This window comes from Nilaparvata lugens, chromosome 4 (assembly GCF_014356525.2).
Source record: "Nilaparvata lugens isolate BPH chromosome 4, ASM1435652v1, whole genome shotgun sequence".
NCBI classification, from domain to species: domain Eukaryota; kingdom Metazoa; phylum Arthropoda; class Insecta; order Hemiptera; family Delphacidae; genus Nilaparvata; species Nilaparvata lugens.
In genome coordinates, this window is record NC_052507.1 from 14,037,629 (window position 1) to 14,061,121 (window position 23,493).

Sequence of the window (23,493 nt, forward strand, 5' to 3'; positions counted from 1 at the left end):
CAAGAACGACTAAACTAGAAAGGTTGAAATTCACAGATTCAGCTGGAATGCGGGATTAGAAGTTTAGTAAATGCACATTTTAGTAAAACGCTTGATGTTCCTTTTATTGCTGTGCAAATTTTCGATTTACAAAAACCAATCTTCAGGAACAGAGACCAAATAAATAGAATGTTTTTTATTATTATTTCTATCAAAACTAGTCACTAGGACTAACCATTAATTTTGTTCTCTTATTTCTTATTCTAAAATATAAATTTATTAATAAAAATAATTAAAATTAATTGAATAAATAGAATGTGTCGATGATAATAACCATGCGATTTTTATCATAAAAATTATTTTCTCGTGCTGATAGAATACATAGTTCTTTGCATTGGTGCTTTATCACATGTATCAATCAGGTATGAGGATATAAAACTATATTTTTTATCATGATTTGATAGATTCGCTCGATCGCTATTAAGAGGGGCGTATATATATGTTACCGTCCTAGAATCATTCTCATATAATTTGCCTAGACATGATTAGCAAGTAGAATTTGGATAAAACCAATAGAATGTTATTCAAGAAATTTGATCATGTTACTTAATGCCAATATGCCAAGAGTGGCATAGTAAATGATAGTAAAACTATCATTCACTAACAGTGAACTGAGAGAATTTAAGGCTGACCTTTATGAATTCTTAATTGAAAAAGCGTATTACTCCGTGGATGAGTTTCTTGAAAACCAACCACGATGACTCATTATGTAAATTTATATATAATATTTGTTCTGCCTGGCTTGTTATATTACAAATAATTTTTATATTTGACGCATTCATGTACATTTTATATATGAATTGAGATGATTGATTGTTCTTCAATGCTACTTTTTCAAATCTATAATATGAGAACCGTGTATCAATATTATAGTCTCGGTCAAATTCATCCCATCACGATGGAAACCTGAATGAGTTTATTCACAGTCATCTCCAGTAGGATGCCCAATGGAACAATGAATAGGCCCACTAGTTTCTATCAACTGGTCAGCCTGAGTTAAAACTTGAAAGAAATGGCCAAACACTCTTAAGAATAATTTTAATTCATCTAGCCACCTATAGGTAGTATCACAGCATGAAGCGGGCCACGCTTATCGTGGAGCTTTCCGATCCGATCACATATTAAGATCAGTGATGACAACGGCCTGGAATAGTGCATGCCACACATGTCCGTCATGTGATCTGTCCCACCACCACTCCTCCACCCCACAGAGAATCGGATATGAGTAGGATCGGAATACTGCATGATAAGTGTGGTCCAGGCTCTACGAGGCTGTTGGGCATCCTACTAGGTATGGCTGTAGTTAACACATTCATTATCATGAATATAATCATTGAAGAAACATGTGAAGCTCAAAATGAATAATCAGAAAAAAGGAGTGTAAAGCAATGAGCAAGAATTAGAGAATCATGATTAATATTTAATAAGACCATTATCTCTCTAAGATGCATATTGGAAGAATTATATCCTATTCGAGTGCTTTCTTGTGAAAGCCTCTGTGGTGCTGTGGACTCACATACGGTGGACTTTAATATGAACCCATGGACTGTCCTAAAAAGCAAAATTCAACCGTGAATTTCCCTACGAACTAATACTTTTGTCCTGTTTCTTGTATGTTACTGTTATTTGTCTAGTAATGTAACTGTTATTCTTATTTGTATGAAGCAATATAATATGCTAGTTCTGTTCTATTCTATATTCCGTACAAAATAACTTCTGACTTGGAGGAATATGCGGCGCAGAGAAATGGAGGGATATCAGCCAATTACAGTGATGGATAGAGTCATAGATAGAAGCGCAGTTGCCAATTTGTCGATTAGAGTCAGTCGACAGAAGGATTCCAGACAGTAAACTCCGTAAGTTTAACATGAGCGCTTGAATACTCACGAGAAATTAGAGAATGCTGGCCGTTTAAGAACGGTAACTTCGCTGCCGTTATATCTCTACCTCTGTAAGCCTTCTCTGCTGCGCATGTCCCTCCCAAGTCAAAAGTTATTTTGTACAGAGTATAGTTCTGTTCTGAGTCCACTGTATGAAAGACTACGTAGCTGGTTTTGTCAGCAATCTTTAACCACCCCACCTTGCCACCCCACCCAAACCATTTTCCCCCACCACCTATAAGCCTGAAAGCACTGTTACCATTGGTCACTAACCAAAATGCACACACAATCACTGGAGCAATAATCTCTGTAAAAACTACTAAACTGAAAATAAAATCGGACGGTTGCACAAACGTCGGTTGATGATCGATCAATCGTGACTGTAATTTTTCTCCTACTCTTTCTTCTCCAATTTAATACATTTTCTTCATTTCGTCAAATTTCTTTCCTCTTTTACACCTTATCATCTAGTGTGATGAGGTTCACGTTAAGAAGTCAGCACCATGGGTTTGCTATCCTTGTCTGTCATTGGACAAAGAGGATAGTCTATCCTATTCTACCCCCACGCTGCTGCCAAATCGTTCGTTGGATAATGAAGAAATACAATCACTGACTTCATAAGGTGAATCTCACTACATCATGTTTGATCTGATATCAATTCAACCAGGGCCATGTTGCAAGAGTAAATAAAAGCTAATATTCTAGTAATTTCCCATTCTAATAACCAGCTGATCATTAATAATCTTATCAGTATGTTTTTTCTCAAGCAATAGGCCCCAGGCATAGCCTACTATAGATAAAGTAAGCCATGTCCCAGTCATTGGGTCTTGGGTGCCTGACAGTTCCACTACCTCCGTAAACAAAGCCATAGTGCATTCGTGTGACGTCAGCACAGGTAGGGCTCCTACACCAATAAAAATGTGTTAATTTCAGCTTATTTATATCAGCCAGTGTTGTATTGGTGTAGGAGCCCTACCTGTGCTGACGTCACACGAATGCACTATGGCTTTGTTTACGGAGGTAGTGATAGTACTCTCCAATGTACTTAGTCTATATATCCGCGTTATACCTATACATTGTATAGTATTCTAGGTTCCTTGGTACTATCTAAAACAACGTTACTTCATGGTTCAATTTAAAATTCTCACATCCCAATCTTCCACAACCTTATCAGAGTATAACCCTCCCTCACTATTGATGTCACACTTTTATCACCTTGTAAACAATAATCTTGTAACTTCAACCACACTCTCAGACCACCGTGATCGCGATACAGATTTCACTGAAAGAGATCTCGTATTACAGTATTTGGATCAACAACACATTCGATGAGGAACCAGCGTGAGGGGATCGCGGAAATAGAGAGCTCCTCGATTAGAGGAGTAAGTTATGCGGCTAGCAGAGGAGTTGAGCTCGGTGTTCCTCCCCTAGACCCGTAGCGCATCGGACTGGCAAAGCATCTCCCCTACCCCTGCCCCTGCCCCTGTGGACACAAGCCGATAAATATTAAACGGGAACAAACAAATGGTATTTCCCTCCTTCCGCCTTGTCTTGGGCTCTTTGTTGGACCGCCTTTGCAGGCCTAACCCTAAATCGCTCAACCTGTCCGAACTGTCCACCCCGCGTTTATTCATTTCCACTTGGGCGCTCCATCCCCCTGTCACCCCCTTCCCACCTCAGAAATGACAACCGCGATTCATCTCTGTCGGCGGCTCGATGCTAAATCGTCTCATTGTTGAGCGCGCGTGTTGACAACATCGCCATGCCCTGGTGCCGATAACTGGGCTAACTTTCGATTTTTATACTCCTTTGACAGCTCTCCTCGCTTTATAGAACAAGAAAGATACGGGTGACACTTTGATCACTGGATCGACCGGATAGGATAAAAAAGATACGAGTGAAACTTAGATCACTGGATAAACCAAATAGAACAAGAAAGATACGAGTGAAACTTAAATCACAGGATCGACGAATAATGAATTGGAAGGGGAGGTAACTCATTGAATTTTTCAACTAATTAGAAGGTTGAATGGAGTTTGATTCGACAGCTGGAATGTTCTCCACGCACACCTTCCATTGATATTCTCACCAAGTGGACTAGGTATTATCACTCCTGGTGCTGAAAGTTCACTATTTGACAGCATAGAGTTGTCACCTGTCAACAGCATAGAATTCACTTTTGGGACTTTATTCAAGTTTTATCTGAGTGTAGATCATTGATGTTAGTGGAGGAATATGAAAGGAATCTTTCTGGTATCACCAATTAACATCAAGAAATTTAATCATGATGTAATTATGTACTTTTAGGTGATTTAAAAAAATATTTTATGTAGGCTATTTATTGTTTTTGTGTATTATTTTGGGGCAGTAAGTTTGATTTGAAAAAATATGAGAATTGATTTCACCATTCGAACTACTGTATATTAGATTGATTTACGTTGAACGTGTAACCCATAGAATAAAACAGTACAATTTATTGAAATTATTTGGTAGTACCAACAAGCATAGCACAAACCTATTTCTCCCTCGAATGTTATTTACTGCTTACGCTAAATTCCAGGTATTTTTATGACACTCCATACTTACCTATCTGTTTAATGGAATTAGTTGTGTCAATAGGTGTTTGAATTCTTGGTTGATTCAGGTGACTTCAGCAACATGGCTATTACCATGGTTGTGGAGTAAATAACTAGAATTTTACCTTTATCTGTGCTATTACGTAAGCCTTTATTAATCAGATACGGTCCTCATCAACTACTTTTAAAAACCGTAGATAGTAGCATATTGAAAGACTTGTAACATATACATGATAAAGTCCAGAACTATGTCTACAATAAAATAAAGTAAATGTGGGAAATGAAGAATGAATGGGGAGAAACAAAGATGATAGTTGAGAGGTGATGGATGTATGATTAGTTATGTTATCAAAAACAAAAAATAAGCAGAGTTATTGAGTCACCACTTGACAGAGTTATCAATACCTTCCAACAGATTAGACAGGGTTGGAGACTTGGGGTCGTGAGTCACATCTCAAACTACACAGGTGTAAACCACTAGGACAGGTTTACGTTGATGACCTGCAAAACCCTGGAGCGATTTTTGAGTCATTTTCTTGAAAATTACAGACATTGTAGAAAAGTAAGTGGTGGGAATCACTCAAGTGTCCTAAGTATAGGTTGAGCTGCTCCTCGGTCACACAGTAGCTTGTTTACTGACAATAAATCAACTGTAGACTCTCTCTGAATAGCTGTTGATAAATTCGTTTCATCCAAGTTGGGGCGAACTTCTTGTCTATAGAACACAATCGCGATTCAATAAAAATTTATTCCAATGAGTATCTACGAAGATAATTAAAAAAATAGTGTAACTGAAATTGATCTTGAAATGCTTGTATGATGATAATGACACAGTTGGAATCACTGCGCAAAGCACGACTGTCAATGAAATAAAATGAAAATTATCCAGTATTCCCTTGAATAGTTTTAATATATACTATTGCATTGATAAAATATGAAAGGATACTGGATGATTCTCATTTTATTTCAATAACTGTAGTATCCTCATAAAGGATATCTTAAAGCTTATCAGCAATACCTTATTTATTCCAAGCAAATCTGCCATTTTTTAGCCTACATTTTTGGTCGATCTAATTATGGATAGGACTACTCATTTATCTCTAATATTTCTTCAATATATTTTTAACCTGCAACTAGGGCCACTGCCGTCAAACATCTTTAGATGCCCATGAAGTTTGGTCCAGTGTAACGTTCACAGTAGCAGTCATTAGAGTTGAGCAAAAGTCGTTCAAGAGGCTACTTCAATAATGTAAGCTACGTACTTTAAAATACAGTATATGAGTGAAGGAGGTTCCTCCTCCAATAGGCATAGGGAAAAGCTTTCCATAAGATGCCTGATCTCTTTCGTAATCTATTTTGATCTCTTAAATCATTCGTTGTTAAGTGTTGTAAAATATTGATTGAAGCCATTGAAGATCAGGGTATGATTTTCCTGAGTAATTTGTGAGAGATCACTGTTTTCCAATGCTCAATGATGATAGGCGATATTCCTCTTTCCTATTTGTTTATAATATGTTTTAAAAAATAATGCTTCATATTCATGACTATATCTGGGTCATGAATAAAATTATTGTTTCTTTCCATTTTTTCCAGCAGTATTCCACAATAACTAAACTGAAGACTAAAGTTCTAAAGAAGACAATGAGTTGTGAAAGCTATGTGATGTCTCTTTGGGCCTACGGTGGCTTTACTTATCATAGAATAAGCATAGAAACCTTGTGTAGGCTGTAGGCTATAGTTTCTCTATCACCATAGTATACGATGACTATATATTATCTTCAGTCACTTTACCATATTAAGGTCCATTTGACCAGAATCCAGTTAAATTTTATCGTGATTAAATTCACGAGAACCAATCAGAAAAGTAATCTATCAAAATTGCCTTCTCTGATTGGTTCTCATGGAATTAATCACGATTAAACTTTAACCGGCTTCTGTGCAACTGGCACTAACTCTTCAGTAGAGTAACCTGTACCAAATTCTACAGTTACTTTAAAGGCACCTCTGACACCTAGCGGCGAATGAGAGAACTTCAACCTCGAGCGTCAACTTCATACTAAAAGTAGAGCCACTACAGTGTGTCTCGGAGGGACACACTCCTTTATTGTTACAATGTTTGTTTTTGATTGAGCTGTTATCTCAGGAAAATAAATTTCTCGCAGGGTTTCACAATGTTTCTTGGTAGCTGATTGATCAAATGAATGACGTTCGTTCCATACTTTTTGTATCGAGAACAGTGTAATTAATAGGCCTATCTCAAATGTCTAACATCTTCCAATTTTCATCTATACAGACGATTCCTGTGATTTCTTCAAATTTTCACACAGTTTTAGTCAGATCGTCTGCCTCAATCAACCATGTTTTCTTCTTTAGGATCTCACAGGTGTAAGACGTGAAAAACTTACAAAATTTGTAACACTATTTAATTAATAGTCTGTGCTCATGAAAAATGCACCCCTTTGTCATTTTTGGGTAAAAGCCATGGAAGATGTCTCAATTTCTTTGTTAGGTCTGAGGTCTAGGTCTTCTCAGGTCTAACATAATGAGAAACGCGATGATAATAAGTCGAAATCATGATACTTTTCATGAAATCAAACATCAAACGGAAAAATAAAAATTCATACGGTAGGCTACATCAAAGAAAACTCCAAATTGAATAATATACAGTAATAAATTTTATGTTTTATATTGTGTTCTATGCATGTGGAGGGAGGATCAATCTGAATGTTAGAAGGAACAAAATTGGAAGAAAGTGATATAATTGATAAGAATTTATTTCATATTCCTTGAATATCCCCAACTACAGATTCGACTGATCAGATACATCAATCAGTATCTCTTGAAGTCATGACTCAAACGGTTTTTATCTTAATGTTTAAACTAATCTTTCATGAATGAATATTTCATAAAACAAATAAAGCCTTTATTGTTTCCACAAAACAAAATACATAATTGAAAATCTTCAATACGAAATTAGAATACAAAATATTAAATACAAAATTGGTATACACAAAATGCATTTTTTCCTCTTATTGTGGAAACGTCTCCCAGATTTCATTATAAATATCCCAATAAAAAGTTTATCAATCTATAGTAAACCTAGCCTAACCTTTCTTTCCCACTTCTTCTACTTCTGCTTTTCTTCTTCTTCTTCTTCTTCTTCTTCTTCTTCTTCTTCTTCTTCTTCTTCTTCTTCTTCTTCTTCTTCTTCTTCTTCTTCTTCTTCTTCTTCTTCTTCTTCTTCTTCTTCTTCTTCTTCTTCTTCTTCACTTCTTCTTCTTCTTTTTTGTAGAACGACTGAACCCTATAACGTTCATCTATAAAAATAACAGTATAATAAAATTGTACTTGATCTGTAATAATAATAAAAATAATGAGAGCAGAAAAGATGCAAGCATCAGGATATAGGTCTATCATGATTGGTCATATTTTTAAAAAAATCCGCATTGAAAAACCCTACATTAGGCTTAGCTCTATATAAATTATTGAGAGATAAAAAGTATAGCTGACATCTGAGCGCGCAACCTGTTGACAGCGATCAGAGTTGATGTTTATATTGATGTTGATGCTGATGTTGATGTTGATGTTGCTGATCTGATGTTGACAGTGACAGTCGATGGAGCGAAAGTGTTCAGCAGAATGTGATTAATGCGGAAGGGTTGTCTGTTGTCAGAGCCCTCGATTCCTCACCACTTCAGTCTGCTACCTGCTGCTGTGAGTCGGTGATAACTTAGTAGTTCAACATGGACTGGCGATGCTTTCTGTTCTCCACTAAATCATCAATATTTGTTTTGTGGACAGTTTTTTGTAAGTCGTTCATGCTAAATTAGCAATAGCATAGAGAAACATCAGCGTAAGTGCTGATGCTATTGTTTCTCTATGGCAATAGTTACAATCAATCTAGAAATGCCACAGTAATGCAAATTGTTTTAAGATTTATTGTTGGAAAACTCACAAATCAGAAGCTGAAGTTTTTTCATGATCTATTATTATAATCAAGGTAGTCATAATTTGAAACAGTTTGTAGTTGAGATTTCAGTATTGATTGGGATTGTTTCTTGGGGACTGATTGATCAGATTGCTGTTCGCTTTACGCTTCTTGTGTTGTGATATATTAAGTTTTTAATGTTTGGATTGATTTTTTTTTAATAATCACGTCACGGTAATTCAAAATAATTCAGAGTCCAATTTTCCTCAGGCTCTTAAGGCTGTGCAAAGGCTAAAATAAACCTTCTACTCGTGATATTTTTCAAAGTTATTCGATTTGTATATCATTAAGCTATCAAAATGAAAAAGTTTTCTCAGGAAAAAATTTCTTTTCTGATCATTTCTTTTTGAGATATGAGCGCCTAAAGATTAAATGTTTGGGACAGAACATTTCAAATTTGGTAAGAAATAAATCCATGAGATTTGGAGTATAGATTCTTCTAGGTATTGTTAATCTAGTAAAACAAAAATTTTCTGAAAATATGAATTTTTAAGATAGTTATTCAATTTACTAAAAATAATTAAAAATTGCTTGTAGTTAATTATTTTTGGTTTATTATTTCTCTATGGTTGGTACTGATCAAACAGATAATGATAAGGCACTAAAAAATAACAAAGATGCGCAGAATTGTTTTTATTTTTAATTGTAGTTATTATTTTGGCTGAAGTATGACAGTCGTAAGGCCCATTGACGGCTTAAATGATATATTCAGGCGGTGGGACCTTCCCGCAAGGGATTCCCCACCAGCAAAAGCCATACGAATTTACTTTTTTTTTGGTGAAATTAATTGAAAATTGATATTTTCAGAATTTGTTTGTTTTACTAGATCAACAACACCATGAAGAATCCATCCTCTGAATCTCATGGATTCAGTTCTTACCGAATTTGAAATGTTCTGTCACAAAAATTCAAACTTCAGGCGCTCATATCTCAAAAAGTAATGATCGGAAAAAAATGTTTTCCTGAGAAAACTTTTTCATTTTGATAGCTTGATGAAAAGCTATCAACAAATCGAAAAACTTTGAAAAATATCACGAGTAGAAAGTTTATTTTTAGCCTTTGCACAGCCTTTATTTCTTAGGCCCTAACTATACGGGCGTCTTAGACGTGCTGAATTTTTTCCGCTCGTTAACCGGGTGCGTTGTCTCTGATGGGGTAAACTATATAGGAGCGAAATAGACGCTCCCCATAAAAGGCCATGCATTCTGAAGCCCCCGCGAAAAAAATCTGTGCGTCTATACTATTTTTTGGTACCTTATCATTATCTGTTTGATCAGTACCAACCATAGAGAAAATATTGCATGAAACTATGATCATATGCTATATTTTCTCTGTCATTACACATAAAGAAGCCCAACAATTTACCTTGATATCATTAAGCGAGACAAAACACCACCACCATGATTACTATAAAAATTTCAAATTGATTGAAAAATGTATTGATTGGGCTACCTAAAAATTTGAATCTGCAAATAGCAGCCATTGGCTTATCAACTGATCAAAACGAAATTAAGCGTGATGCTATAGGAAAAATGAGTACAACACAACGGCAAGAAATATAACAAGACACACAATCTAAACGTGAGCGATGACTTGAAACAATTCCTAGCAGAAATAAAAAAAATCGTTACTAGAGATACAACTACTATAATTCCAAATAATCGAAACTGACAGTAATATTTATAGTGATAATTGGGTGACTACTTGTAGAAGTACCAATACTATGAAGAAAATAGCTATATTTTCTCTATGTCTATCGGAACCCTCTGAATGTGTTTCTTTTGAACATTTATCCGAATAGACATTGTTGAATGCATGCATTTTTGCGTCTGGCATACCAATGGTTGGATCTTATTCTATAGAAATTGAACAAATCTATATATATAAAAGCGAAATGGCACTCACTCACTGACTGACTGACTCACTCACTCGCAGAACTAAAAATCTACTGCACCAAAAACGTTCAAATTTGGTAGGTATGTTCAGTTGGCCCTTTAGAGGCGCACTAAGAAATCTTTTGGCGATATTTTAACTCTAAGGGTGGTTTTCAAGGGTTTAAAGTTCGTCTTTTAGCATGTATATTCTTCTTATTCCAATATCTTAAAATTATAATTATTGAAATATCCATACCATTTATGTTAATATAGAACTATAATCTAAAGAGAGTACCTCTTCGAAACAGTTGTTCTGGTAACTAAATTAAAAATTTTGTCAGGTTGGCATTAAGTTGAGTTAACTTTGTTAGGTTGGCACCAAGTTGAAGATTGAAATGCATTTATCCAGGACCTCCTAAATACCAATTTATCCAGTACCTCCTGAATACCCATTTAGGAGGTCCTGATTTATCGCGGAAAAATTGATTGGGTACTGCTACTTCAATCAGAGCTATTCCTGGGAATATTATTACTAGCCGTCAGACTCGCTTCGCTCGCCATATCCGTTTAGCCAGACGTTTAGTCTGGCCCCCGACTGGATCGTCCTAACATATGATAAAAATATGACATAACATTTCAAATTTGGTAGGTGTGTTCAGTTGGCCCTTTAGAGGCGCAATAAGAACGGATTTGGAAAAATTTCCAAAGATACGCCCAAAATCTGCGTTTTTTAGCGTTTTCTCAGCTTTATCGAGAACAAATGAACAGAAAATGTTCAAATTTACTACAGAAGCTCAGCTGGGGTGCAATAATGTTGTGTTAGAAGGAATTTGAAATAACGCCAAAGATACGCCCAAAATTAGAGTTTTCTCAGCTTTTCTGCGTTTCCTCACCTTTTTCAATAATATGATGGAAATATATTAAAAAAAAATTCAGTAGACAGGTTTAGCTGAGGTGGAAGAATTTTGTTCGCCAAAGATACGCCGATATAGTAACAAGTGTTTTTCGAGATCAAATTGACATAATACGTTCAAATTTGGTACAGAGGTTCCGCTGAGGTCTAATTGCAGGCGAGCGAAGCGAGCCCGCTGATCTCATTTTTGGACAATCCAGTCGAGGGTTCAGAATGCGATACAGAGGTTCCGCTGAGGTCTACATGCAGAAAAAATTCAGAAAAAACAGGAATCGAACACATGAACAGTGCTGCTATAGAAGACTGTACAGATCTTTAGACATAGAGGTAGCATAACTATTATGTGGGTATCATTATGCTATATTTTATCTGTACTTTAGAGCTTAGACAATACCAGCTCCCCAAGTCGTTTAACAAGGTTAGTAACTGCATTTTCATAAAAAATGAATACTGGTCACATTTATAAAAGAATCCTTTGCTTTCGAGTATTTTTTTGTAGACTGATGAATGGGATATCGATCCACCCTCTATAATATTTTGCTAGTTGCTTATCGGCACTTCCAAGCGTTTGGTTTTGACGCGATGACGTAGACGTGACAGCGTGACTGAGTTGGGGGGTTTGAGGGAAGTAAAGGAAGAGGGTTTAATCCGAGAAAAGACGCACATCTCTGTTCAGCCGGAATGATTCAACGCTCATCGGTAGTAGAAGCTCTTGCTTTGCTCATTTCTGAGTTCACCAGTGTGAAATTTTTCATTGCACAGAACTTCTAAAATGAAGGCCAAATCTCACAGCAATAGACAAACGTATGCAGACAGACGGAGGTAAGCTCAAACGTCTCCATGGAGACGCGAGGAGACTCTCAGATAGACGGATGTAGGCTATGTGTGCGTTGCAAAAAAGAATGAAACGATATACAAGAATAGTTATTTGTATATCTAGAGTGAAAAGTACTACTTTTTCTCCCTGTGGAAAAAAGTTTGAAGCCCGAGGCAAAGCCGAGGGCAACAATTTTCCTGAGGGAGAAAAAGTATTTTTCGCTCATGATGTACACAACATTTTTCCTCCATCTACATTTTTTTATAGAAACTGCAAATAAAATCATTTTAATAACTTACATATTGGTGACAATGTTTCCTAACAACATAAATTAAAATCTAAAACCTAAAAACCGGTCGGCTGATTGGCACTGCCAATTGCGCTATCTATCGGCTAAAGTTGTTACAATTATATCAGCTGAGCGGCTACCAAGAATGACTCCAGATAACGCGTTTCAGATTTGAATTGCAGATCAAAAATATTTTTTGTCTGGTATTTTGAATAGAATAAAATATTTTCAAAATTGTATAAATTTTTATAGTCTACTAATATTAAGAATATAATATCATACAAACATATATTTCATGAGTTGATCAAATTTCTTGTTGTGGTATTGAATTTAGTTGACTCAATGACATACACCTCTATTACGCTTTCTCATCTGAGCTTAGACCTTCTAACCTATTACAATGTGAGTTTTTGAAATAGAGATGCTTCCCATGTTATTTAAATGGATACAGGGGCCTGAAACAGACACATCAGCAGAGTGCAGTGGAAGGAGAGAGGAACAGCTGGATGCAGGTCAAGTAGAAAATAGCCTTCCAATCCTGGAAAGTGAAGTGGAGAGAGTAATAAGCAAATTAAAAGAAGGAAAAGCGGGAGGACCGGACAGAGTTACAAATGAAGAAATAAAAGCGGGAGGAAGAGCTGTAGCCAGTATACTAGTTAAGTTGTTTAATATATGTCTAAAAAATAGAAAAGTTCCTGATTTATGGTTGAAGGCTAACCTAATACTACTGTATAAAAAGGGAGACAGAAAAGAAGTAAAGAACTATCGCCCAATAAGTCTCCTCTGTACAATTTACAAAGTCTTCATTGCAATAATAACATACAGAATAGGAAGAAATTTAGATGCCGCAACACAGAACGATCAGACCGGATTCAAGAAAAATTTCTCTACACTAGACAATATCTTAGTACTGCTGGAATTGATACGAAAGGCGAGGGAATACAATTTCCAAATGGTCCTACTATTTATCGACTTTGAAAAAGCATTCGATAGTGTAACAACCAATGCTATTATGAATACGTTAGCTGGACTTGGTGTTGAAGATGAATATTTACAAATTTTTAAATATATATATGAGAATATGAAATTAGAATGTTCAGTAAGAGGAGAGAGTAAAGAGATACGTGTGAAAAGAGGATTAAGACAAGGTGATGTTCCATCTGCAAAAATATTTAATGCCGTTTTAGAAACAACCTTCAAAAATTTAGACTGGCAAGATAGAGGCATAGATATCAATGGGGAGAGGTTGAACTGCTTGAAATTTGCTGATGATATTGTTCTTATAGGAAGAAGTGCAAGTGAAGTTGAGGATATGTTAAAGGAGATGATGGAAGAAACAAAACAAATAGGCCTTAAAGTAAATTTTGAAAAATCAAAGGTTATGAGTTTCAATTGTCAAGCAGATGAAGTAATTGATTTGAACCAAGGAAGAATTATCGAAAATGTCAACAGCTTCATATATTTAGGGCAAAGAATTGGAAAAGACGGTCAATGGGGAGAAATCACAAGAAGAATTGCGTTGGGATGGTCAATGTTTAAAAGATTTAATCACCTTTTCCGCTTATTATGGAACGGTTATTATTATGCACGGTTATTATGGAAAATAAGCGAAAATTACTTCAGATGTGTATAATCCCAGTTATGTTGTATGGCTGTGAAACATGGACTCTCACAGGAAAAATTATCAGGAAAATGAGAACTAGTATGAGAGCAATGCTAAGGATCATGTTGGGAGTTACTAAAAGAGATAAAAAGACGAAAATATGGATATCCAAAGAGACAATGGTTGAGGACATAGGACGGTTGATAGTAGAAAGAGAATGGAACTGGGCAGGACATATAGCGAGAACAAAAGACAACAGATGGACAAAGAAGATAATAGACTGGTATCCACGAACACTGAAGAGAAGCAGAGGACGACCAACCAACAGATGGGACGAGGAATTTAGGAGAGTCTGCGGTGGAGCAACATGGCAGAGGGTAGCACAGGAGAGGACGGAATGGGAGAGGATGAAGAAGGTGTACGGCGGTGTTTGGCTATACAAAGACTAAATTTCAAAAGTGAATGTTATCTATCATGTTCATATTTCATTTGGTGCCAACCAAAGAAGTAACCTCAGCGGAAGCTGATTTGCAACCATGAAAATTTTATTTTATTTTTACTATGTACCAATAGGTAAATACTGTAAAAGTTGCAATAAAAGGTTTATTTATTTATTTATTTATTTACCAATATTAAGAATATAATATCATACAAACATGTATTTCATGAGTTGATCAAATTTCTTGTTGTGGTATTGAATTTAGTTGACTCAATGACATACACCTCTATTACGCTTTCTCATCTGAGCTTAGACCTTCTAACCTATTACAATGTGAGTTTTTGAAATAGAGATGCTTCCCATGTTATTTAAATGGAGTCACTTTTCCTCCCTAGGGAGTTTTTCTGTTTTTTACTACCGAGAGCGAAAAAGTGAAACTTTAGTATTATGTTTCAGGGAGTAAAGTAAGTACTTTAGACAGTAGGTGGAGGAAAAGATTTTTTTTCCCCCACCTACTCCCTGAAACATGATACTAAAGTGTCACTTTTTCGCTCTCGGTACTAAAAAACAGAAAAACTCCCTAGGGAGTAAAAGTGACTCCATTTAAATAACATGGGAAGCATCTCTATTTTAAAAACGTACATTTGGAATAGGTCAGAAGGTCTAAGCTCAGATGAGGAAGCATATAGAGTAGTCATTGAACCAACTAAATTCAATACCTCAACCAGACATTTGATCAATATATAAAATTCATGTTTGTATACTGAAATTATTATTACAAACTTCATATCACTATACTGAAAAAGTGTATATATTTTTTCCTTTTATACCATGTTATTCAAAATATCAGCCAACGAAGATTACTTATTAACTAATCAACTTTGAAACGGGAACTTCATCATAGCTGTAGTTTTGGCTGTCATTGTTGTTACAACTTTAGCCGACAGATAGTGCTGTCGGAGGAGAACTGTGATTACAAGCCAGAAGGTCTAAGCTCAGATGAGGAAGCATATAGAGTAGTCATTGAACCAACTAAATTCAATACCTCAACCAGACATTTGATCGATATATAAAATTCATGTTTGTATACTGAAATTATTATTACAAACTTCATATCACTATACTAAAAAAATGTATATATTTTTTCCTTTTATTCCATGTTATTCAAAATATCAGCCAACGAATATTACTTATTAACTAATCAAATTTGAAACGGGAACTTCATCATAGCTGTAGTTTTGGCTTTCATTGTTGTTACAACTTTAGCCGACAGATAGTGCTGTCGGAGGAGAACTGTGATTACAAGCCAGCTGTTTCTGTTTACTTTTTAGATTATGTTGTAACACATTGTTTGGTCACATACGTTTTTAAAAATTATTTTATTAGCAGTTTTTATAAAAATGTAGGTGGAGGAAAAATGTTGTGTATATCACGAGTGAAAAATGTTTTTTCTCCCTCAGGAAAATTGTTGCCCTCAACTTCGCCTCGGGCATCAAACTTTTTCCTCAGGGAGAAAAACCAGCACTTTTCACTCTAGATATACAAATAACTATTAACGTATCTTTTTTAGTATTGTTGAGATTATTTATCGGTCAAAATACACCGCTTCATATTGTGCTCATGGATAAATAAAACATGAAATAGCTAAAAGAATAAATTCGGAATAAATAATATAGAGAAAAAACAGATCCGAAATAGTTCCCTCGAGAAGCCGACACATTAATTATTATTGTATAAACATCACTAGGCCAACAGTATTTTTTGTTATATTGTGTTGTACCCACGACTAGAGAAAATTTATCATAATTGACGTCATCAGTAAAAAATTATCTAGCATACAGTATTATTTCGCTCAAAAAGGTACTAGCTCTGACAGGCGATGTTTTACTGTATAGGTAAGCTATGAATATCGGCGAGGTCAAAAATAGGGAGAATAGTTGTTATCCAAATGAAACTACAGCTTTTGATAGCGTTAAGAACGAATCGATGGAATTCCTAATTCAAAAATGTTTCTATCATTATATCATCGTGTGAATTTCCATGACTTGTAATATCCTATAGGCACTGTTTGTGCGTTCTTTTTTGGCCAAATCAGCCAATGAGAATATAGCATAGGAATGAAAATAGCATGTTCCTATTTGATCCATAGTGTGGTTGTACCCTTAAATTTATTATTCTGAAATTCAACTGAATTTATTAATCTCCTTGAACTCATCTAATCGGCAAAAAATGAAAATGAATTATTACAAAACAGTACTAAAAATGTGAATAAAATTATAATAATTCAAAGAAACATACAATGTATTTTGCTGGAAATAGAATTGACGTCCTCTTGGACATCAAAGAATGTTTTTAAACAATTTTCCTTATACAAAAAAATAATGAAAATTTGGGATTCGCAATTCTCACACTATTTGCGCTGATAAGCTATCCGCTATCCCTTCGATAGCCTGCCTGAATAGCTTGCTTATGCTCTGAATATTAAGCGCATGAGTATTAGTTCATCATGTCCCAACCATAGACTAAATAAAAAGTCTATGAATCTACAGATGTATGTCTTCAATCTGTGCTTCAACGTATCCATGCTTATTTGTAAAGCCGTATTCTTTAAATACAATTTATGAGTCTAAAACTCGCTTTCCGATGGTTCGGGACCCACATAAAGCTGTAGATCCATTCAGCTGAACTCTAGTAGGCATCACCCTCAGCTCTAAAGAATAAAACTCATAAAAAATTGGATAATAAAATTAACATTGGCATCTAATTTTTACTATCCTTGCCCTGTTACCTATATATACTAAGGAAAAAATTGCGTTCAAAAAAAATTAAGGTACCGCAATTTCTAAATTTCCATTCGTTTAGTACCCTTGAGTACAAGAAAGTGGTTTTTGAGTATTGGTCTGTGTGTGTGTGTGTGTGTATGAGTGTATGTAAGTCTGTGTACACGATATCTCATCTGCCAACTAACGGAATGACTTGAAATTTGAAAGTTTTTACACTATAAGGATCCGACACGAACAACTTCGATCAAATGCAATTCAAGATGGCAGCTACAATGGCGAAAATGGTGTCAAATACAGGGTTTTTCATTTTTTTCCAAAAAAGGCTCCAACTATTTTGATCAAGTTTATACCTAAAATAGTCATTGATAAGCTCTATCAACTGCCACAAGTCTCATATCTGTAAAAAATTTCAGGAGCTTCGCCTCATCTGTGCAAAGTTTGATTTTAGATTCCCAATTATCAGGCTTTAGATACAATTGAAACAAAAACTTTTAAGTGGAAAAGATTGAGCATGAAAATCTCTACAATTAATGTTCAGTAACATTTTCACCTAAAATTGAAAATAAGCTCGAAATTCGAGAAAATGTGATTATTTAATTGCAAACTGTTGGCAACAGTTGATTCTATTAGATCATTCACTATGAAGAGATAGCAGACCTCGAATGTCTCCAGCGTTATTGTCCTGTAACCAGCTGGCTCAGATCTTTGTTTATAAGTAGACTTGAGATGCGCGTGGACACTAGCGTCAGGTAATCAATTCTCATAACGGCAAGGAAAGTTGTGTGAGTGCGCCACACCAGATTTTTAACATTTAAACTGAATGTTTTTCTGTAACTAAATTAAATATATGAGACCTTGATAAATTATTTGTGGAAGTGTTATCATGGCTTCTTATTGATAATCGAATCAGCAATAACACATATTTTTCTTACAGGTGTTAATCAAGCTGTAGGGGTTAGGATCACAAGACTGACTGTGCCCTCAGCCGTAATCAATGGCTCAGAAGGAATCGATATCCAGTGCGATTACAGACTGTCAATCGGTGACTCAGGACTGGTACTCAAGTGGTTCTTGAATGGTAATCCACAACCAGTATATCAATGGATACATGGCAAACATCCACAGCTGATGGGGGAACTGAGGCACAGATTCAGTCGCAGTTCTCGAGGTCCAAATGCTGTTCATATACTGAATCCAACCACAGATCTCGCCGGTGAATACCAATGCCTTGTGTCAACCTTCAGAACCGAAGACTACTCCAGCAAAACTATGGTTGTATTCGGTAAGCTTTCCTGTTCATAGCTCATCTAGAATATAATAAAAGAAGAACTGGCTTATACCAGTACGGGATAGGAAAATTCACGAATGATGTCACGTCTGAACTACTGGACTGATCAACTTAAATTTTGCAAATAGATTCTTAATTTAACAAAGATAGCTACAGGCCTATCTTCAATTCTTCAAGATTTCATGAGGTCAAGTTTTCAGTTTGTCAAGTTTAGACCCTTATGGAGCACGGGTTACCTGCTATAAATAGTTTAATATAAATGAACACTAAAATATGACTAATGTGAGATTCACATGCTAGACAGTGGAAATGATAAGATGGCAGCATGGTTACCATGTTTCTTTCACCTCCGCCTTCTATACGGTAGATAGCTGTGATTCAAGTCTTTCCGGTATACCTGATATAATATTAATTGTCGATGATTATCAATAAAATCTTGGATATAATATACGGTATTTAAAATATTTAATATTTTATGCATTAGGGAAATATATATTTTCATGATTTATTAATGAATTTTCGTGATTAAGAAAATCTGATTCTGTTAATTAACTATATTCCTTCATAGCTTACAAATGATTTATTAAAGGTGCAGAGTTTACAGAGAATATTAGAGCTATATGCTACTGTTTTCGCTCTGTCTAATGACAGACAAGGATAGCAAACCAACGTCAATCAAATGCTGAATTTAAAACGAGGATCTCAATATAGGTCTATACATCTTGGACTAACTGTACGGTGCAATGCATAATATCTCTAAAAAGGTCAACATTTTCCTCACATGACATTTGGAGGAAATATTGGAAAGCATAATAAGTAATTGAATATTAAAATGTGTTCATTTTCACTTCATATCACTAAACTACTTTTCTAGTCGAATGGAACTTCAATTTCAGCATTCAATGCTTAATTATAGTCAGGAAATTCCTTAGTGACAGGACAAATTATTAGTTTGAATCAAACTATATGAATTTATATCACAGGGAATCTTGCTAATCAGGTGCTGACTTGATAGCGTGAATCTTTCTACAGGTATATACATCTTAGGCTACTGTAATACAATATACAAAATCTCTGAAAAGCTCAACATGACATTGAAGGAAATATTCCAACGCAATATATAATAAGGAATTATTGATAGATTTGCCATCGAATTACCTTTCCCATATTAGGGCTACTTTTAACTATCAAGAAATAAAAATAAATGAGAAGTCAGAAATAGTATTTAGCCTATTTGATTTTATTTATTTATTTTATTCACTCACATGAAAATGACATAAATTTTGAAACATGTTGTGAGTGAAAATTGAAAAAAAGGGTAGGCCTACTTGGATTTTTAATTTAAAAAATTATTGAACATTGAAAGTTGTTCATTTCCACTACATTACTAAACTATTTTTCTAGTCGAATAGAACTTTAATCTCAACATTTAATCCTCAATCATAGTCATGCATTCTTCAGTGGAAGTACAAATTACGAGTTTTGGATCAAAGTATATGAATTTGAAACACAGGGAATCAATAGAATTCACGTAAAATTTCATTGTATGATAGAACATTTTGAATAATTTAATCAAATTTCTCTTAAGTTAAGGTGATACGGATAATAATTACTATTCTATCAGCTTCACTTCAATATTAGAGTAATTTATCTTTGAATAAAAGTTTTAAAATAATATTTTCTAATCGGGAACATTTTTGGTCATTGCATGTACCGTATGTAATAAGTACAAATATAATCGCTATTAACTTTTTTTATTTCCTGAAAACTATTTACAAACCACTTACTAATATACTCAAGTCTATAACACTCTTATAAAGGAAGTTCAGTCATTTTGGACTTCACAAAAATGCACATGTGTTCCATTCACATTTCCATTGTCATATTGCCACTTACGGTACCTACACGTTTCATGGTCAATAAAAACAAATTTCTAATGCAATATGGAAAAAACAATATCCCTTCACAGCATAATATAAAGCAATAAACCACTAACCGGTGCTTGTCTTATTTTTTTCCAGTTCCAGAGAGAGAAATGAGCTTTGAACAGATATATCATGAAATCTCTGGAGTGGACTTTTGCTGCAAAGTGTCAGGCATCTACCCGGAGCCAGTACTCATATTGTACAGGGAATTGAGAGAGATTAAGTAAGTTAAGACTACCCCGACTCCAAAAAAAAACTAAAAAATGTAACTTAGGTAATGTCTTAACAATTCATCTAGTCACATTAATGAACTAAATTTAAATTACTAACGATGACCACGTAACTTGTCAAAGTGGCCATATAATTCCCAAAACTGAAGAATAAAATTTTTTCTTCTTATTTAGTTTCACATTTAAGTTAGCCTAATGTGAAACGGGATTTATGATGGAAATAAATTATTTATTTATTATTCTTCCGCAAGATACTGTATTTTTACTCTACATAATAAAATACATCTTCCATGATTATAGTTAGCATTATGTTCATTTTCAAACACTCGAAAGATATAAGGTTGATAAGTTTGACGGATTGCAAATTATTCGTTTTTCTTAACCCTTTCGGTCATGCTTTTTTTGTATTAGTAGAAAAAATCTGAAATTTAGTACTCTAATTATATAATTTTTTTAATGATTTTTGAAAGTTTCAAAAAAAAATTTTCACTAATAGTTATGGAAATATAACATGGTCGTTAAAACGGCCAAAATTACTCAAAGGTAAGAAATAAATAGTCTTTTCCATAAATTGCACAAATGTTATTATTGGTGGAAAAAAAATTTTTAGGCATTTACAAGTCTTATTTGACATAAAATAACATGTTGTAGATATGATAATATATATTACATAAATATGTCAAATATTTGGAGCAATGGAAGTAGAAATTTTATAAGTTTAAGTTCCAGAAGGTCTTCATTGAAATAACTATGAGAGTAATGGATTGGCGTTTCCATATTGACCACATCCAAAGGAGGTGGTGAATACCAGTCTGCGTTTGTAGTCAAATATTCTAAATCCGATAAATTTCCAACAAAAAGTAGGTCTTCCACGTCTTTATCACTTAGTTTATCGCTCATGATAGAAGCATAAAATATAAAATATCCACAACAGCATAGAGCAAAAGCCATAAGAAAAATCTCTACAAATTTATTTGTTTTATTGTATTTCTCAGCTGATTTGGATATTTGAAAATTGATTTGCGCCAACAGTACACTTCCCACTATGTAATCTTGGACGTTAAAACGGTCAACCCTTTGAAGGGCCGAATTCTTGGTTCTCATAATTAATTGATTTTTTCTGTCATAATATTCTTTTATCCCAACATTTTATTGATGTAAATCAATTTTTTTGCCCAAATAAAACTTGAAATGAAGCTGGTATGCCAAATTGAAAGTTGCGTGTTGTGAAACAATAACAGTCTCCTAACAGTCCATACAAAAAGTCTTCAAAAATTTTGTATTTTTACCGCAAGAGCTCACCACATGCCATATATTTTCATCACGAGTATTTTCGTTCAAACGACCAATATGACTTAACGGGGTGAAATTAGTTGTTTGTGACTTAAAAAAATTGAACCAAGTGATGGTCGTTATAACGACCACCATGACCGAAAGGGTTAATCACTTTTTCAACATTCTAAAACTTTTATCATAAAGATAATGATGAATCAGAGAGATTGTTTCCCAATAATTTTTCGTTTCATTGAAAAAGAGTAGCTCACTTATTACTTTTAGACAATTATTAAATATAATATTTTAACGTTAAGCACTTACGGTACCTATGTGAAAAAAATTGAATTTAATATTTTATTATAGCTCATAGTATAGGCACATTTCTAGAATAAGCAGCCTCAACTATCAGGCCTGGAATGTAGGCTACGCAATTGAAGAAGTATTATTTTATATATATTTTGGACTCAAAATTGGACAAAAATCATGAAGTTTAACATAACCTATTTTTGGACAATTTCTATCTAAATTTGGGAAAGGAACAGTTTTGGGCTTTAAGTCTGTTGTTCCTTCCCCAATCATTCATAGTTGAGAATGATATTGCATGTATAAAATAAATAAATATTGGAGACTAAGAATTAATTTAACATTTACATATAATGAATAATATATTATTATTAGAGTACTGGATAATAAAATAAAACTACCCATTTAGTTGCTAAAAAATATATGAACTGTAATGAAAGGGTTTGTTAGAGTATTCAAGTATTCAAGTCTGTAAAATATTTGAATTATCAATAAAGTGAAATGTATTGAAATAATTGTTTCAGAGTCCCTTTGAAAATGGTTGCAATCAATAAAACTATTGAAAATGGGCTCTATACATTGGTGTCAAAAGCCACTTTACAAGAAGAGGAGCTTTACACAACAACAGTGATTTTTTGTGAGCTGCAAATACCTGGTACCAATTACACCAAACAAAAGACCAGTGTCTACTATTCAGGTAAGATTTTAGGATTCAACTCTATCTACATTTAATTATATTCCATTCAATGACTATGTTTTATATGTGTATCAAGGAATGTTTATTAAAGTTTCGATTCAATTTCAAACTATTGCTAGAATTACCGTATTTTATTTGTATCATGAAATTGACAGCAACTATACCGTATAGAGTCTACTTCTCATTTAGCAATATAATTGTCCGTCACTTTGATGATTGTAAAATTCAATTCCATCTCGATTTAATTCTATTTTATTCAATCTTAATTTCTTATGTGTATTTGATGAATTCAATTCTGGATTCAATTGAAAACTATTTCTATAGTTTCATTTGTATCATGAAACTGACAGCAACTAATGAGTTTTTCATTTAACAATAATAAATTATTTGACACTTTTATTATTATCCTCTCCCTATCTCACCATCATCACCCTCCTCATTTATTTATTTTAATTTAATTCATTTATATTTATTTATTCATTCATACAAGCAGTCATGAATACAAAACTTACACCAACTATCCACTCTATTGCTTTAGATTCATTAGTAAAGTCATATCTATCATATTCCAGTT

General features: G+C 34.3%; 1 protein-coding gene across 4 annotated transcripts in view; it reads left to right on the forward strand.

Annotated features, from left to right (window-relative positions):
- The window catches only part of LOC111055930, a 62,947-nt gene that overhangs the window by 35,869 nt on the left and 3,585 nt on the right, over nucleotides 1-23,493 (forward strand). For 3 of the 4 annotated variants that reach the window (XM_039426706.1, XM_039426709.1, XM_039426708.1), the window contains exons 1-4: nucleotides 8,176-8,302; nucleotides 18,136-18,483; nucleotides 20,511-20,637; nucleotides 22,747-22,919. In XM_039426706.1, the coding sequence (XP_039282640.1) occupies nucleotides 8,239-8,302; nucleotides 18,136-18,483; nucleotides 20,511-20,637; nucleotides 22,747-22,919 (712 nt within the window). In that variant the 5' untranslated portion in view covers nucleotides 8,176-8,238. Of the gene's footprint in view, nucleotides 1-8,175; nucleotides 8,303-18,135; nucleotides 18,484-20,510; nucleotides 20,638-22,746; nucleotides 22,920-23,493 lie in introns of those variants that run through there. The other variant, XM_039426707.1, reaches the window with a different exon arrangement.